Here is a 14,955-nt window from a genome sequence, read left to right as displayed (position 1 = left end):
AAAACAAGTCGTCGTCGTCATCGCGAATGTATTCACTTCGAAACGCAGCAACCCTTCCATCTCGAACTTCAATTCTCTCATCCTTCCAGCTAAGCGTTCTCACCTTGCAACGGACTTCCAGCTGTAGCTACCAGCACTTCCTCCGACCTTGCAAATACATCAATCTTCGCTCCTTCCAGTCGTCATCGTCGTTCAAGATGCCACTTCGATCAGCGATATCCTCGCAGTCTCTCGGTCTTCCAGGTACACACGCGCTCTTTCCCAAGTTAAAAGCTGCTTCCGAGGCTGGATTTCAAGGCGTGGAGATCTTCTTCGATGATTTGAATGTTCTAGCGAATGTCTATGCGCAGGAACGATTGGAGGATCATGGGGCGACAGAGAGAGTTGGCGGCGGGGAAGATGGTGAGGCCGGGGAGTCAGATCTGCTGAAGGCGGCGGCGGATGTCAGAGGGTGGTGTGAGGGGTTTGGGGTAAGTGAACTTCTCCTTGCGTCATTGTATTTGATCTTTGAGAGTGGCGCTCTGAATTCCCTCAAAGAAAACGAGGCTGATTGTGATACCTTGCATAGCTCAAAATTGTCGCTATTCAACCATTTCGAGATTTCGAAGGACTGAAGTCAGCTTCGGAATATCAAAAGCGAATATCGGATTTTAAGCTCTGGCTCCGACTGTGTCGGACACTGGGCACACAGACAATCTTAATTCCTTCGAATACACTTCAGGCGGACGAACTGGACGAGTCGAGAATCGTCCCTGCTCTCCAGGAGGCAGCCGATCTGGCAGCTGCCGCCGATCCTGCTGTGCAAATCGCCTTCGAAGCTCTCGCCTGGGGCACACTTGTCAACACCTGGGATCAAGCCTACTCATATGTGCTTGAGGCTGATAGAGAGAACTTGGGAATCTGCATCGATACGTTCAACCTCTCCGGCAAAGTCTATGCAGACCCTACTTCTCCTGACGGGCTGATATCGAATGGGGAGCAGGACTTCGAGTCGTCGATCAGACAATTGAAGGGGACTGTGGACGAGAAAAAGATTTTCTACGTTCAATTTGTCGATGGAGAGAGGCTGGAGAAGCCTCTAGTGGAGGGGCATCCTTGGTTCAAGGAAGATCAGCCTGCGAGGATGACGTGGAGTCGGAATGCGAGATGTTTTGCGTTTGAGAAGGAAGGATATTTGCCTGTGAAGAGGATCATGGAGGGGTTGGTGAAGGATCTGGGATATGAGGGTTGGGTTAGTAGTGAAGTCTTTCACCGAGATCTGGCGGATGAGGAGAGGGAGATACCAGTTAAGTTTGCTGGAAGGGGTATGGAAAGTTGGAGGAGGTTGCAGAGAGAGTTGGGAGTGGAGGACTGATCTGACGTTCTAGATAGCCTCGCCAATTCTAAAACTCTGAGGAGAGTAAATTGTAACGTTTGGTCTAATCGTATTTTCAATCACTCAGCACTCTTGCGCTGTGCGTTCCTGGAAGATGGCCCGGCGTCGTCTTCCAGACCGTACAAGCAAGACATGCCAAGAGTTTTGGGGGCACCACTTGGGTCTCCACTTCCGTTCCTGCAGGCGAACTCTTCACGCGTTCATCACAACACGCACAAAATGCATAAACACGCTCCGTTCCATCGACTCCGGCCGCCATGAGGCGGCCACGTTTGATCATCCCGAATGGTTCATCCGACCTGCGTCTTGCGTCTTTTGTGACACTCCTTCCACACCCTGGTAAATTGCTCGCATGAAGATACTACTGCTTCAAGAACATAGTCCACGTACCTGCATGCCCGCTCTGCGACCCTGAAGGATCGCGCGATATTGCACCGAAGTGCAGCTACTCCACAATGTATATGCATATGCATCTAGGTCGAGCTAAGTCAAGCGACGCCAATTGCAGAACAGGAATGGCCTTCGACAAAAGACGATGTGTAGAGCGACAAGCCTTGGCAGCAATATATTCGATACTACAATTCGCGGAAATTTGTCGTCGAACGTGGGCCAGCCTCCGGTTCTGCCAAATGGCTACAACGTGGGCGTGGCGAGACGGATGGTGTAACCATCTCAAGCCGAGCATGTGAAGGTCGTGTATAAAGCGTCGTTGCCACATGGCGCAATTAATCTCCTGCTTGAATTGACTTCACAGCAGCTGTCGCTAGATACCTAATTCGGCAGATCCAAGATGAAGCTCCTCTCGCTGCTTGCGCCAGCTGCCGTTGCAGCACAGTTGACTCCAGAAGATTACCTCAAATGGACTGCCGACACACACATCAAGGAGGGTGTGAAGAAAGACTACCACTACACAACTTCCGTCCTCTACACCGGCTATGAATTCGCCATCGACTTGACTGGTAACGAAACCTTGGTCGACTGGTACCGCTCTCAAATCGATGGCGCCGTGGTCCTGGACAATGGCACCATCTACGACTGGAACTATACCTATTACTCACTCGACGACTACCGCATGGCGAACAACTACCTTTGGTGGTACGACCGCACCGGCGAGGAGAAGTATAAGAGCGCTGCTGAGATCGTCCGTCGTCAACTTGATCGCCACCCACGAAATGACGAAGGTGGATTCAACCACCGCTACCCCATCTACGAGCACCAGATGTGGCTTGATGGTATCTTCATGGCAGACTCCTTCTATGCTAGATGGACTGCCAAATTCGACTGCGAGAACCAGACTGCGTGGGATGATATCGTGAACCAATTCGATCTCATTGAGAAGTACACTCGCAACCACACCACTGGTCTCCTGGTGCACGGCTACGATGAGAGCAAGAGCAAAGTCTGGGCAGATCCTATCACGGGAGCCGCACCACACGTATGGTCGCGTGCAGTTGGATGGTACTTCATCGCTCTTCTGGAGGTCATTCCTCTTCTCCCGGCTTCGCACCCAGGCAAGGCGAGATTGACAGAATACTTCACGACTCTGGCCGCCGCGATTAAGGCCCACCAGGACGTGGAGTCTAACGGCTGGTGGTTGATCATGAACGACCCATACCCAGGAGCTGCGGGCAACTACATCGAGAGCTCTGCCAGTGCCATGTTCACATACGGTCTGCTCAAGGGCATCGAGGATGGATATATCTCCAAGGACGAATACTACCCGGGCGCAGTCAAGGGCTACGAGCTTCTTACTGACAGATTCGTTGTCGAGAACCAGAACGGTACTCTCAGGTGGGAGGGTACTGTTGCTGTGGGAAGTTTGAGCGGCAATGGAACATACGAGGTGAGTTTTTATCCTTTTTCGTGCTTGCTATCGATCTGTTGCATGTGACTGACCAATAATTACAGTACTACATTGGTGTTCCTCTTGCTGTGAACGACTACAAGGGTGTTGGACCTTTCATGTACGCAAGCCAGCCTTCGCTGTGGTCCTAGATTTGCAGTAGATTTGCAGCCTTCCCAAATTAGTCTCGAAGACCCAAAATGGCAGCAACTCCAGTTCCAGGCACAACTTTCTCGACTCTCGTTGTACAGCAATTTCAATTCATAACATAGCACGTGTGTCATCAGCCAGCTCTGTGACTCTGAACTAACACAACATTAAAGCCAGGCTGATCACTGCCACAACAAGACCAAATAGTACAGGCCGTGCTTGTCCACTCCCAGAGCGTGAGCCCTCCTGCTGACCAGCATCATCAGTAGTATTATAAATCATCACGATCTTCTGTATCTTGAATACAGCATCATTCTCCGGTGGACCAACAGTAAACGAAGGATCACCATTCCTGCAAAAGCACATGTCAGTCCACCACACAGACCGAATCATAAAATCAACGAAGTTTAACAGAGAAGAAACTCACGTCCAAGCATTCCAAACCCACTGTCCCTCAGTAGTAGGCACATTCATCTCAATCTCCTGCTGAAACTCGCCATCAACAAAAAACCTACTCTTCCCCTCCACCCAGTCAACTCGATACTCATGAACTTCTGTCGTAGCATCGTCTGGCGCGAGACCATTAATCTCGACCGCATCCTCGGTACCATGCTGTCCTTGATTCGTATATTGCATCACCCTCGTTCCATTATTCGACGCCGAATCCGGATCACTAATCCATTCGATATCAATTTCTTGACTATCGGAATGGTAGAAGAACATTCCATTACAGATACCAGATTCATTGGTCAAGATCGCGGAAGTGCGGACGCTGGCGTATAAGATGTTGGAGATTTGGGTTGAGACTTCGGCGCATTGGATTGGAGAGGTGGTTTGGTTGCCTGGGACGATGAGGTGGAGGAAGTTATCTGAGATTTGAACGTTGGAGGTGTTGAATTGGTGGTTGTAGGTTGCTGTTGAGGAGGTGTCTGCGGTGTCTCTGATGAGGTCGGAGGAGGCGATGAGGCCTGTGGGAAGTGTGTTGCCTGAGAAGGTGTAGGTTGTTGTGGAGGCCCATTGCGCGGAGGCGGATGTTGACAGTAGGGTCGAGAGTCCTAGGCACCATGATGTGGAGTATTTCATGTTGGCAGGGAAGTTTTGTACAAGCAACAAACGAAAGGCTTGTCAAAGGATGATCTCGTTCTTGTACAACGCGGCGGTGGCTGAGTGCGCGAGGCCATTCCAAACAGAGTTTCCACATTGACGCCACAAATGGCGTGGATTTTGGCCAGCTGAAATACTTCCAAATCCTTCGCTCCGAAGCCGCCTAGGTATATTCTTCAATCTGCGAAGGATGCTCTCAGTGTTGCAGGCTGTGGATGACCGGGGATCTACACCTTTTCAGCAAGCTAGCTTACTCATTAAGGTTCTTAGCAACCTATGTGTGTTTCAAATACCGTGCAAAGCTCATCCCGCAGCGATTTCCTCATGAGCTTCCATTGCGGTTGTTTCAGCTAGACTCTTTCCTTTAGTCGTATTCGTCGCAGTCGCAGATACCATTTGTGTCACCGATGTAGCCTCGTACTTTGCAGTCTTAATCTCCAGAGACTCGACAAATCCACCTGAATTAGCTTGTGGCACGTCCTGCGGCGCTGTCTGTGAGAGAAGCAACGTTCGTATGTACTCGACGGCTGTATTGGCAAGCACCTCGGCCTCCTTCGATGCTCCCACGATAGTGCGAGCTCGTGGCTCCAGCAAAGCCCTGAGAACGATCCTGGGTATAGATACGGTTTCTGGTAGTTCTCCTGGTGGAAGAGCAGCATTATTTGTGATGAGATGCTTTGTGGCGGTTGCGTATTGTGCCTGGGGTTCGTCTGACCAAGCGACTACATTCGTCTTATGTTTAAATTGTTCCAAAGTCGTTACTCGAGCAAGAATTGGAGGGCACCAGTGCTCAGCACGAAAGTCCTCTGCCTGGATGCTACTCCAATCGTCATCGTGGCTAACATCGCTGTCTGGCACCTTATTGATTGTATGTGCTTGTTCCGAGAGCATCGGTTGAGCTGTAGCAGTACCACATATCGATCTAAGCGCAGGTCGTCCTTGAACAGCTGATGATCCACGCTCGCGCAATGGAGGACCCACAGCAAGAATGCTTGTTACGTGCTCAGTCTGAGGTGACTCGCCATTCGCTGATATTGGCGACACTGGCTGCTCGTCAAGCGTTGGCTTGGGACGCTTTCGAAGCACAGAATCACGCACAAGCTTACTTCCCAATTGTGCGCCCACCGGACTTTGCAGCCCTGAAGAATCTGTGGCTTCCGAAGTCGCTTCCCCAGGAGTCTTCGCAAGTGCCTCGACTTCATCACCCGTGGCCGGTTCAGCCTCAGTACCAGCGTAGCTCGTGGTCAATAGTTGCCACTGGAAATCACCAATTAGTCCAGGACTCAGACCGTCATGCTTCAGCCAGTCGTTCACATCCGGTAGATGTCCTTCCACCAGCGTTGATATGTTGGCAGGCCCATATATCCTCGCGGGTTTGTCCACATTAGCGGACTCAGAGGAGAGTATCGCTTTCGAGTCGTCCAGGATAGGGTCCAGCTTCTGAACATAATTAACTGGGAAGGCTCCCGTACGGCCATTCAGGCTCCCCTTCCACCAATGCCGGAACACGGACTCGATCACCCTGATCGTATCCCCTTTCTTGAACGCAAGCTCGCCAGGCTCGTCTGGTTTGAAGTCATACAAAGCAAGCACGTCCCTCACTGTCACTGCTGTGTCATTGAGCTGGAATGTGTACTTAGTCCTCGTGCTCAGATATGTGTCTTCAAGCTCGTGGAACCATTGTGAGCTGTAACCTATTTCCGCAGCGTGAAACGACCAACCACTCCCGTATCGGTGTTTGAGTTGGGAGCTTGGTGAAATGAGTATTGGCTCGTCTTCGACTTTTCCCCAGTATCTACCTGGAAGTCCCATGCTCTGTGGTGCTGGATCTAGCATAGGATGCGGCACAAGAGGTAGTACCCTGAAAGCCTGTCTCCTAGTTTGTGTTTGCGGAGGAACAGAGTATGATACGAGCGTATCATGGTTGATAGCAGTGCTTATCGTAGTGGTCTCGCTGTGAACTCGGCCCTGCGGTGGTACAGAGTATGACGTTGGCGGGTATGCGCCCATATCGGTGATCGTCGCGGTAGTGCTGTTGTGCACTGGTCTCCGTGGAGGCGTCGAGTTCGGGGCGGACAGAAATTCGCTAATATCGGGCATTGTATTGAAGGAAACGTGATGGGCTTCCTGCTTGGCCTCACGGTTCGCGCCGCGCACTCGAAGCCACATCGAAGCGCCTGGAGCTTTTGCATCAGTGGCGGGAGTCTGTAGCGATTGCTTGTGTTCGAGCGCCTGAAGCAGCCTTCTCCAAGCATTCTCTCCTTCGCCATATATCGGAGAAATAAATACGTCAAGAAGTCCCAATAAACAGTACGCTTGATCTTCTGGTCGGGTTGTTACTCTTTTCTTGGCCCATGACATTTTCTCCGCCGCCGACACATCGCGTAGCTGGAAAGGTGTCGGCATGCTGATCACTTTCTGTGAGATCCCCGTAATGTGCGCGATCGTCTTGTTCAGACGGTCGCCGAATCCCTGACAGACGGAATTACACACTTTGTCACTGTATGCGCATTTATGTCCGATGATAGTCCAGTCGTTGGCGACAAACACGACTGTGCGTGGAGCGAGCAGTTCTTGCAAAGTCCATCCGCGCTTGAACCACTGGCTTCGCATCAGGTCCAGCTTGCTACTCCAGAGCTTCTGCGTAGGCTTGACATCGACAAGGTATGCGTAGCAGATGGACGAGTTACCATACCAAGAGAACATGGAATTGATCGACTCTGATAATTCAGCGCCATCTTGCTTGTTGATGCACGCGGTATCGATCCAAAGCCAGTCGCATTGACATCGCAGACCAAGGTCGTTCAAAGCCCTGACTGGTCCGATCTGAGTGTTCATGCGATTGACAAGCTGGCAGAAGCCCACGACTTTCAAGTATCCATTACTATGAGTGCCTTGGTCGTGCAGCATCTCGTAGTAAGTGGTTTCCTTTCCCTCCCAACGATGGCTCGCGATAGCGTACGGCGGCCGATCATTATCGCCGAAGGTCTGAAACTCCAGCGTCGAAATATTGAGTAGCCGCATTGTGGAAGTAATGGCATCGTGGTGATCCTGTCGTGTGAGGAATCAGATTCCGACCACAGACTCATGGAAGGTGACAGTGTCCCGCGCGTATACAGAGGTACAGCAGACGCCCCGGCCTAGGCTGCGCCACCATCATGGAGGCCGCCTCCAGTTTTCGGGGCCGCATTTGCATTCGTCCTTCATCCTTCAGCTCGGCTGTAGGAGGCAGCACATCGAGAAGTGGACGGGACAACACGCCTCAGCTGGACAGCGTTCTGCGCCCATCTCACACGGCTTGCGATGGAGATAACAATATTGACGTGCGAGCGCAAAGAATGCAGAGCTCATCGTAGGCAGCGATATCAATGAAGAAGTGACTTGCAAATGCAAGATGCAAGAGGGAAGGAAGGGCGGGAAGCAAAGAGAGTCTAGTTAGAGGCGCCACAGCGCCAAGGCTGGCATTGGCTTCCACATCCATGCATGTTGCTGACTACGCTACAGCTCCGCAAGGACGGCCTTCTGAAGGACAGGCCTCCCTTTGAGCTCTCTCTGCACGATCGTTCGCATGTTCTCGTGGTTTTTATTTAATTTGTCTTCCGTATTCCACCCTAAATACTTCAGCAGCTTCAGGACACCTACCACTTTTGCAGCATCCTCTCCAAACATGTTCAACCACCTGCTGCTGACGAGCCACAGCGGCGGCGCGGTTGTCCTTTGATGTCTGAAGTGAGGCCGTGTGAATTTTCCACCTGTATGGTGCAAGTAGCGTATCATCTCTTCATTCTGCGTCGCGAAAGCCAGATGCATAGGGGTTACGCCATGCACAGACCTGCCCGGCTTCTCACTTTGAGCATCGCAAGGTTCGTTCACCGCAGCGCCACGAGCGATCAAGAACTTCGCGAGCTCGACATCACCAAACAATGCCGCCATGTGCAGCGCAGGGGCTCCGACTTGTGCGTTTGCGGCTAGCAAACACGATGCACTCTGCTTGTCACTGTGAACAAGAGCTTGTTGGAGAGATGGAGAAATGGACGAGCCAGCTGTTGATGTTAGATTGAGACTGAGCAACCGCGCTTGGCGGAGTTCGACATTGAAAGACTTCGATGTTTGCGGTGTACTTGGAGGTGGAGTTCCTCGCTGCTGCGCCTGCCTCGCATCTTGCTGCGCAGCTGTGACGCTTTCTTTCTCCTGCTCGAGAGCGTCCTTCGACCGAGGAACGGACTCCTTCTTGCCTGTTGTCGTTTCATTCGGTCCTTCAGTCTTCTCGTTTTGCTTCTTGCGCGTCTTCTTAAGCGGCTCGTCTCTTGTTCTGTGAGTGGAGGCCCCCTCTATGGCCCCATTCTTCGTTGTGCCTTCTTTCTCTGTTGCACGTTTTTGATCTGCGAGGTTGTTCTTCAAACATTCAATCTTCACATCCTGCACAGCCGGAGCCGGTTTGGCGTTCTGCTTCTCCTTTTTGACTTCATCTTTCAGCTGTGCAATCGACTCCTCGTCAGATGCTACCGTGTCTGCCAGTCTCTGGATCTCGTTCTCCTGGTCCCCGTCCTTTTTGTCAAGCTGTTCGATGTTCTCTCGCTGAGAGCGGTCTACCTTCTTTTGGATGCTACGCCCGTTTGGGAGCTGTTTGATCTTTTCCTCCTGAGAGTTGGCTTCCTTCTTTGGCTCGTCTTTCGCCGCAGTTTCTTCCCCCGTCGCAGGTCTCTGATCAGCGAGTTCTTCCTCCGTAGACTGAAGCGCCACTTTGTGTTGCCCTAGGAGTTCATCATGCTGCAATTTGATGTTGCTCAGGTCCTCGAGCACGAGCTTGATGTGCTTCTCGCATTGCTGTACGCGTGTAACGAATTTGCCGATGATTTCTTCCATGTCTGCAAGAATTGATGCGGTCGACAGACAAGAACTGACAATTCTATTATATGCTTATGATTAGCATGATTTGAGTCAGACAAACAATGATCTTTCACCTTCCAGGTCTGACTGAAGCAGGATATCCCAACACCATCAAACCTGGCACAAACCTCAACTTGATTTCCTGACAGACATGACTGTTTCTCGCAATTGCCTCCCGAAAATCGGGCGCCTTCATTGTTTCTGGTGTTGCGGTCAGCGACGTGGAGCTGCACTGCAGCCTGCAATTGGTTCACTGAGGACCGCGAGCCCAAGGCCTGATGGAATTCCAAGGATATTGAAGTGGCAAGTGAAGAGCTAACATGCCATTGTCACGATAGCCTGAGAAGTCATGTTGTCGTGCTTAGATGAGATGTTCAGGACCCATGGATGTAGCATTCGGGCATTTTGGAGCTGGCAATCTTTCTGGGGCATCTGTTCTTTCTTGTAATGTACAAACTATACTGCGAGGCACCTGAGAAGACCTGGAGACACATTGTGCGGCCGTGTGATATACAGTGGTCAAGATGGATCTGTGGTGATGTTGTTGGCGCGTCGAATTGTTTCACCGAAAGGACGCCGACTCCACCACAAGCCCCTGTCACATGGGTTCGCGTAAATGTGGTGAATGACGATGGCTGGGCACAGCCTCCATCGGCAATTCCTCGCCAGCCACTTGCCCTCTACGATGTCGAGTCCGTGTCCGCACGCGCCTGCCTTTGCGTCACGCAGTCTCGCTTTGCCATCCGCCGCCGTGAAGATGATGCAGCGGTATAATAGTTATCTGCCAGGTAGGTGAAGAGCGCGATTCATCCTTCAACCATGGCCAACCACTTCACGAACACGCCGGAAGCCCTCCTCGGCAGAAACGATTCGAAGAACCCGGCGTCCACGTGCAAAGGCATTACGAGCAGCGGGCGGCCATGTCGTCGTGCACTGGCAGCTGCTAAAACGTCGCCGTCGGGCGGCCGGAGGGGTTCGGAGGGCGGAGTCGTGGCCGTTGTGGAGGAGGACGGCGCGGTGACAGATGCGGAGTTCTACTGCTGGCAGCATAAGGATCAGGCGCAACTACTGCAGCAGGACAGTCCGAGCAAGCGACCTAGAAAGAAGCAGACGACCGAGTTGTATCCGCTGCAAGAGAGGAGTAGCATCGATACGCTGGTGCAAAAGCTCGGAATTCAAGCGGTGCCCGATAACCTGCGGAAGAAGACAAAGACAAAACCGAATGATGGAGTCAAACCTCCCAGGAGGACCTCGACTGCAGATTTTGCCGAGAAGCCTGCGAGTGGTGCACCACCAAAGCAGGGCTCGAGACCCAAGAAGGCGGGATTCTGGGCATCATTGTGTTGCGCTTCAGGACAGGACGACGATTATGTAGAAATTGTGCGCCACAAGAGGCGCACGGAGCAAAGACCGTCGCAGTCGCAAGGTACATCAGGGCCGAATGCGTCCCAATATTCCAGACCATCCTCTTCGCAAGTGCCACCTCGAAAGTCGGCGCCGTCGAGAACAAATGACCATCGGAGCAGTTCAAATCCACAGACGGGTCACTTGCTATCGCTACTGCCACAGGACTTATCACCACAAACTACTTCGACATTACTAGCAGAACTGGTCAAGCCGATCAGTTCCGCGGATGAAGATGGCTACATCTATATCTTCTGGTTGACTCCGCAGTCAATGGATGGCCCAGCACAATCAACAGCCCGATCTCTACTTTCGCCACCTTCAGACCGAGCGAGTGGTCGCCGCATCAGCGATGTAATGACAGAATTCTCCTTCGATGGCGACCAGGAACGGTCGCGCGGAGGCAGAACTGAACGAGGCAAGAAGACAATCATGCTCAAGATCGGCAGAGCCAACAATGTGACCCGTCGTATGAACGAATGGCAACGACAATGCGGCTATGCTTTGAACCTTGTCCGATGGTATCCATATGTGTCATCAACGCCCTCACCTTCGCCAGCGAACACACCACGCAAGGGCTCCAATACTGGAACTCCGGATCGTTCCAGACCGGCGAGCTCAAGAGGCGATAGCGGGAATGTCCGCAAAGTGCCTTTTGTGAAGCGCGTGGAGCGATTGATACATTTGGAGCTTGCGGAACAGCAAGTCAAGAAGCAATGCGAGACGTGCGGAAAGGAACATAGAGAATGGTTTGAAGTCGAAGCTAGCGAGCAAGGCGTTCGCAATGTCGACGCTTGCGTGAAGCGGTGGGTGGATTGGGCCGAGAGGGAAGCGGCCAAGTAGGAAAGAATTACCAATATCCACAACATCATTCAATGCGAATCACGATTCGCAATCAGGTCTTGTTTGCTCCTGGCTTTTCCATTTCTCGGCCTAACGTGTTCCATGTGGCGCGTAGTTTTGCAGGTTTCGACAATTCAGAAGAAGGGCATCCCTGCCGAACACGTATGCAGCATATCAGACTCACAACGCACAAGATTAACGAGCGCCTGTTCTAATGACCATGGACCTCGACTCAACAGATGGCAACGCCTTCCACATCGCAGCATTAGGGCTCCTATCGACGATTGTTACGGTCTTCATTGCGACCTATATCCTGGCCTCAATTTCGACCAGCACGGGCGACCTGATCCAAGATCCGCTTCTCCGAGGCCGATACTACTATTCGCTCATTCGAACCGAGCAAGAAGAGCCTTCTGATCAAAGAATTGAAGTCTCTGCTGCAGCGGCAGTCTCGTCAACCCACATCTTCTTCATCTGCTTTCACTTCTTGACTGGCGATGAGCAGGTCAGTGTATCAGCTGTCGTCTTGTACGCGGAAGGAATTTGTGTTTTGTTGCTGGCCATCGAGGCAGCGGCTATGCTCATCGTAGCACTCATCTGGGTTGCAGCGAAAGGACTGCAGTGGTATTTCGAGACAAGACTGAGGTATGCGGCTTGGTGGGAGGACGATGGGGTGCTTGATTGAACCGGAGAGCGCAGTTCACGGCAGTAGTGCTTCCTAGCATTTCTATCGTGAAATGTGAGGAAATGTGCGTGCGATGGCATTCGAGAGCACGACTAAACGAGCACTTAGGACACGTTTGAGGACTTCACGGCTTTGCGCCTGCTCCACGAGCCCGATCCGTTGAGTCCACACCCATTCCTGCACATGGGAGGGCCGGCTATCGATCTATTGGGAATTCCCAGCCTCATGACGGCCCTCGCGGGATCTCAGTGCAAACTACGTTACCCACTATCGCCGTAAAGAACCAGACCACTGCATTTATGGAAACCTGCATCAGTCGGAACGACAAACCACCAGTTTTATTCCTGGCTGAGAAGAATTTGCGTTCGACATAGCCGATTCAGATAACATCCTCACTACGAGAAGGGAGTCGTGTCTAGCGTGAAATGCTCAAAAAAGATGTGACGTCCAGACAGACCGAGTGTCTAAGCCCCCCATCCAAGGAGCTCATCTTCTCTGCTTCCATCTTTCGTCACTTCTATTCTTTCAAGCAACCATAACCTTTGCTACCCGCTTCTCAGACCCTCGTCGCCCAATGCCGCCTGTGGTCGAGAGGCCCTGATACGCGTTCGTGGCAGTGATAATCAACTTGGCCAACGACTCGCCTAGAGTTCTAATTTCATCACCTTTACTCGGTACCAAACCGGAAAGTCCAAAATAGTATGCCTGAACAGAGTACGGGTTAGCTTGTCTGTTCACCCTGAAGACCCTTACTGAACTTACGTCAAATACCGATTCGTCTTGTCGTAGAACCGCAGCGACTGGTTCTCCGATGAACGGCACAGTTGTAAAGAGTCCAGCTTTCGTGGTGAGGATACTCATGAGATCCGAGTGCTTAGCGACAAACTGGGCAACCACAAACATTAGCTCCCATCGCCACGTATACTCGAACAGATATGACAATACTTACGCCGCTGTATGCGTCATACACCTTGTCCGCTTCAGCTCCTTCTGAAACCTGATCCGAGCCGTCTTGCTGGCTGATGTGGGCAGAAGCTGTAGAGATGATATCGACCAAACCTTGGATAATGGTCTAGGGGAGGTCAGTTGGTGATCAAGCCGTAGAACTCCTCGGAGATCTCGAAAACGTACTGGATACGGACCCTGCCCGATAATGATCAAGGGGCCGTTGGTGGCCGAAATCTTGTTGGCTTCTGGAATAAGCGCCGCAGACTTGTCGGTAAGAGTCTTGAGATTGGCAGCTTGTTGATCTGCAGTTATGCACCAAGCTGGAACTGCCAGTGCTGTCAAGCCGACAACAACGCTCTTAAGGGAAAACATCTTGAAAAGGATTTGGACTGGTGATGATCGGTGATATGAGAGTTGTTGTTCACAGGTAGGAGATGCGTTGATCGATGCTGTCAGAATTGAGGAATTCTCGATAGTTTATATACCTTTTCGAGGCGCCTCTTACTCGGCTATCAACAGTAAACAGTGTCAATCGACATGTTGGTTGTGCACTTGGCCTGCAGTCTCTGTGTTTGCTCGAATAGGCAATCATCCAACCTGTATACTGCATGAGGTTGTGGCGGTGTTGATCACCAAGACGCTTGTCTGTATCTGCTATGGGCGGAAAAGGTTCCATCACTCGCAGCGCGCAGAGACTACGCCTTGTGCTCCACATTGTTCATGTCGGTGAGATCTCGGCTACGACCACCGCAGCCACAGGTGACGACAGGTGATAACCTTGTCTAAGTTGTTGAAAGCTTGGAGAAGGTGACGTGAAATCGGTCATGGAGGTCTAGCTTCCAGAGAGCCGTGAGTGTTTCCCATGACAGTAGCTGCTGGTAGAAGTCTGGCAGAAGGTACGCAGGTCCTTGAAATACTGATGTGGCGTCAGCGAAATGCGATAACCTTGTAGCAAGAGTTCGGTAGCTGCTGTTTGGAGAGCGCAACGCACACCCGTCCCACACGACTCTGCATTTCCTCACCGCAGACGAGCCGATAGCAGTGTGGGTAGGCCAAAGTCTACAATCACCTACAGAGGCTATCGTCACTGCGATCCAGCCGGATCCCAACCTGCTGCTCTGCCGATCAGCGGAGAACTGCACCGCCCACAAGGTGAAGTGATAAACCTACCAGGAAAGCCGGGCAGCTCAACGTGCGTGGCCTGCAGCGCTTGTGCGACATTTGTCTGCGATCTGCGACAGCCATCTGCTCCACGAGCATTGTCAAAGTCAAAGGGTCTGCCAGCCATTCACTTTCTCTGTTAGCTCCGGGATATTGCCATCTGCTGAGGTGTATACTTGGTCGGATCCTACAGATTTTGCGATATGATCTTCTTACGAAGCAGGCTTGATAACCAGCGACTGTCTCCGGAATTGCCTGGTGAGTGACGCCTCGTCCGAAGGCGGGTGTTCTTCCAGTCTTTCGCCGGCTGTGGCATCCTCGGGGAAGTCGCCTTCACGCCATCTGCCGTCCGCAGCAGACTAGCTTCTTCCGGAGTCTTCTTGATGCCCAATAGAGGCTTGGCGCGATAAGAGATGCAGGTAGGCACATTCCGCCGAGTTCGATGAGCCATCCATATCAAGAGATTCCTACTGAGCCGTGCTCTGTGCTGGCACACTGAGCTCTTGTTCCTGCCCGTAGCAGGAATTGTCTGGACTCTCGACAACCAATCTT

At 51.9% G+C, this 14,955-nt stretch overlaps 8 protein-coding genes across 8 annotated transcripts; 4 read left to right on the top strand and 4 right to left on the bottom strand.

The window, feature by feature from the left end:
* Window positions 1-197: 197 nt before the first annotated feature.
* CKM354_001060000 (uncharacterized protein) lies at window positions 198-1,354 on the top strand (the record flags this gene model as incomplete). The annotated part of the gene is made up of 2 exons (XM_044806063.1): window positions 198-470; window positions 569-1,354. The coding sequence occupies 2 exons, from the start codon at window positions 198-200 to the stop codon at window positions 1,352-1,354; spliced, it is 1,059 nt and encodes a 352-aa protein (XP_044661998.1).
* An 811-nt stretch (window positions 1,355-2,165) lies between these two features.
* On the top strand, window positions 2,166-3,370 carry CKM354_001059900 (uncharacterized protein; the record flags this gene model as incomplete). Its single annotated transcript, XM_044806062.1, has 2 exons — window positions 2,166-3,218; window positions 3,284-3,370. The coding sequence occupies 2 exons, from the start codon at window positions 2,166-2,168 to the stop codon at window positions 3,368-3,370; spliced, it is 1,140 nt and encodes a 379-aa protein (XP_044661997.1).
* A 154-nt stretch (window positions 3,371-3,524) lies between these two features.
* On the bottom strand, window positions 3,525-4,451 carry CKM354_001059800 (uncharacterized protein; the record flags this gene model as incomplete). Its single annotated transcript, XM_044806061.1, has 2 exons — window positions 3,525-3,720; window positions 3,796-4,451. The coding sequence occupies 2 exons, from the start codon at window positions 4,449-4,451 to the stop codon at window positions 3,525-3,527; spliced, it is 852 nt and encodes a 283-aa protein (XP_044661996.1).
* Window positions 4,452-4,775: 324 nt separating this feature from the next.
* Window positions 4,776-7,496, bottom strand: CKM354_001059700 (uncharacterized protein; the record flags this gene model as incomplete). Its single annotated transcript, XM_044806060.1, has 1 exon — window positions 4,776-7,496. The coding sequence occupies one exon, from the start codon at window positions 7,494-7,496 to the stop codon at window positions 4,776-4,778; it is 2,721 nt and encodes a 906-aa protein (XP_044661995.1).
* Window positions 7,497-7,970: 474 nt separating this feature from the next.
* Window positions 7,971-9,338, bottom strand: CKM354_001059600 (uncharacterized protein; the record flags this gene model as incomplete). Its single annotated transcript, XM_044806059.1, has 1 exon — window positions 7,971-9,338. The coding sequence occupies one exon, from the start codon at window positions 9,336-9,338 to the stop codon at window positions 7,971-7,973; it is 1,368 nt and encodes a 455-aa protein (XP_044661994.1).
* Window positions 9,339-10,181: 843 nt separating this feature from the next.
* CKM354_001059500 (uncharacterized protein) lies at window positions 10,182-11,609 on the top strand (the record flags this gene model as incomplete). Its single annotated transcript, XM_044806058.1, has 1 exon — window positions 10,182-11,609. One exon carries the CDS (start codon window positions 10,182-10,184, stop codon window positions 11,607-11,609), a length of 1,428 nt encoding a protein of 475 aa, XP_044661993.1.
* A 32-nt stretch (window positions 11,610-11,641) lies between these two features.
* CKM354_001059400 (uncharacterized protein) lies at window positions 11,642-12,294 on the top strand (the record flags this gene model as incomplete). Its single annotated transcript, XM_044806057.1, has 2 exons — window positions 11,642-11,771; window positions 11,849-12,294. 2 exons carry the CDS (start codon window positions 11,642-11,644, stop codon window positions 12,292-12,294), a joined length of 576 nt encoding a protein of 191 aa, XP_044661992.1.
* A 525-nt stretch (window positions 12,295-12,819) lies between these two features.
* On the bottom strand, window positions 12,820-13,614 carry CKM354_001059300 (uncharacterized protein; the record flags this gene model as incomplete). Its single annotated transcript, XM_044806056.1, has 4 exons — window positions 12,820-12,999; window positions 13,057-13,179; window positions 13,244-13,366; window positions 13,426-13,614. The coding sequence occupies 4 exons, from the start codon at window positions 13,612-13,614 to the stop codon at window positions 12,820-12,822; spliced, it is 615 nt and encodes a 204-aa protein (XP_044661991.1).
* Between the last annotated feature and the right edge of the window lie 1,341 nt (window positions 13,615-14,955).

The sequence above is a fragment of the Cercospora kikuchii genome (assembly GCF_019650295.1).
Source record: "Cercospora kikuchii DNA, contig_00007, whole genome shotgun sequence".
Lineage (NCBI taxonomy): Eukaryota > Fungi > Ascomycota > Dothideomycetes > Mycosphaerellales > Mycosphaerellaceae > Cercospora > Cercospora kikuchii.
The sequence above is the reverse complement of the archived record's forward strand: the minus strand, read 5'-3'. Positions and strand labels throughout refer to the sequence as shown.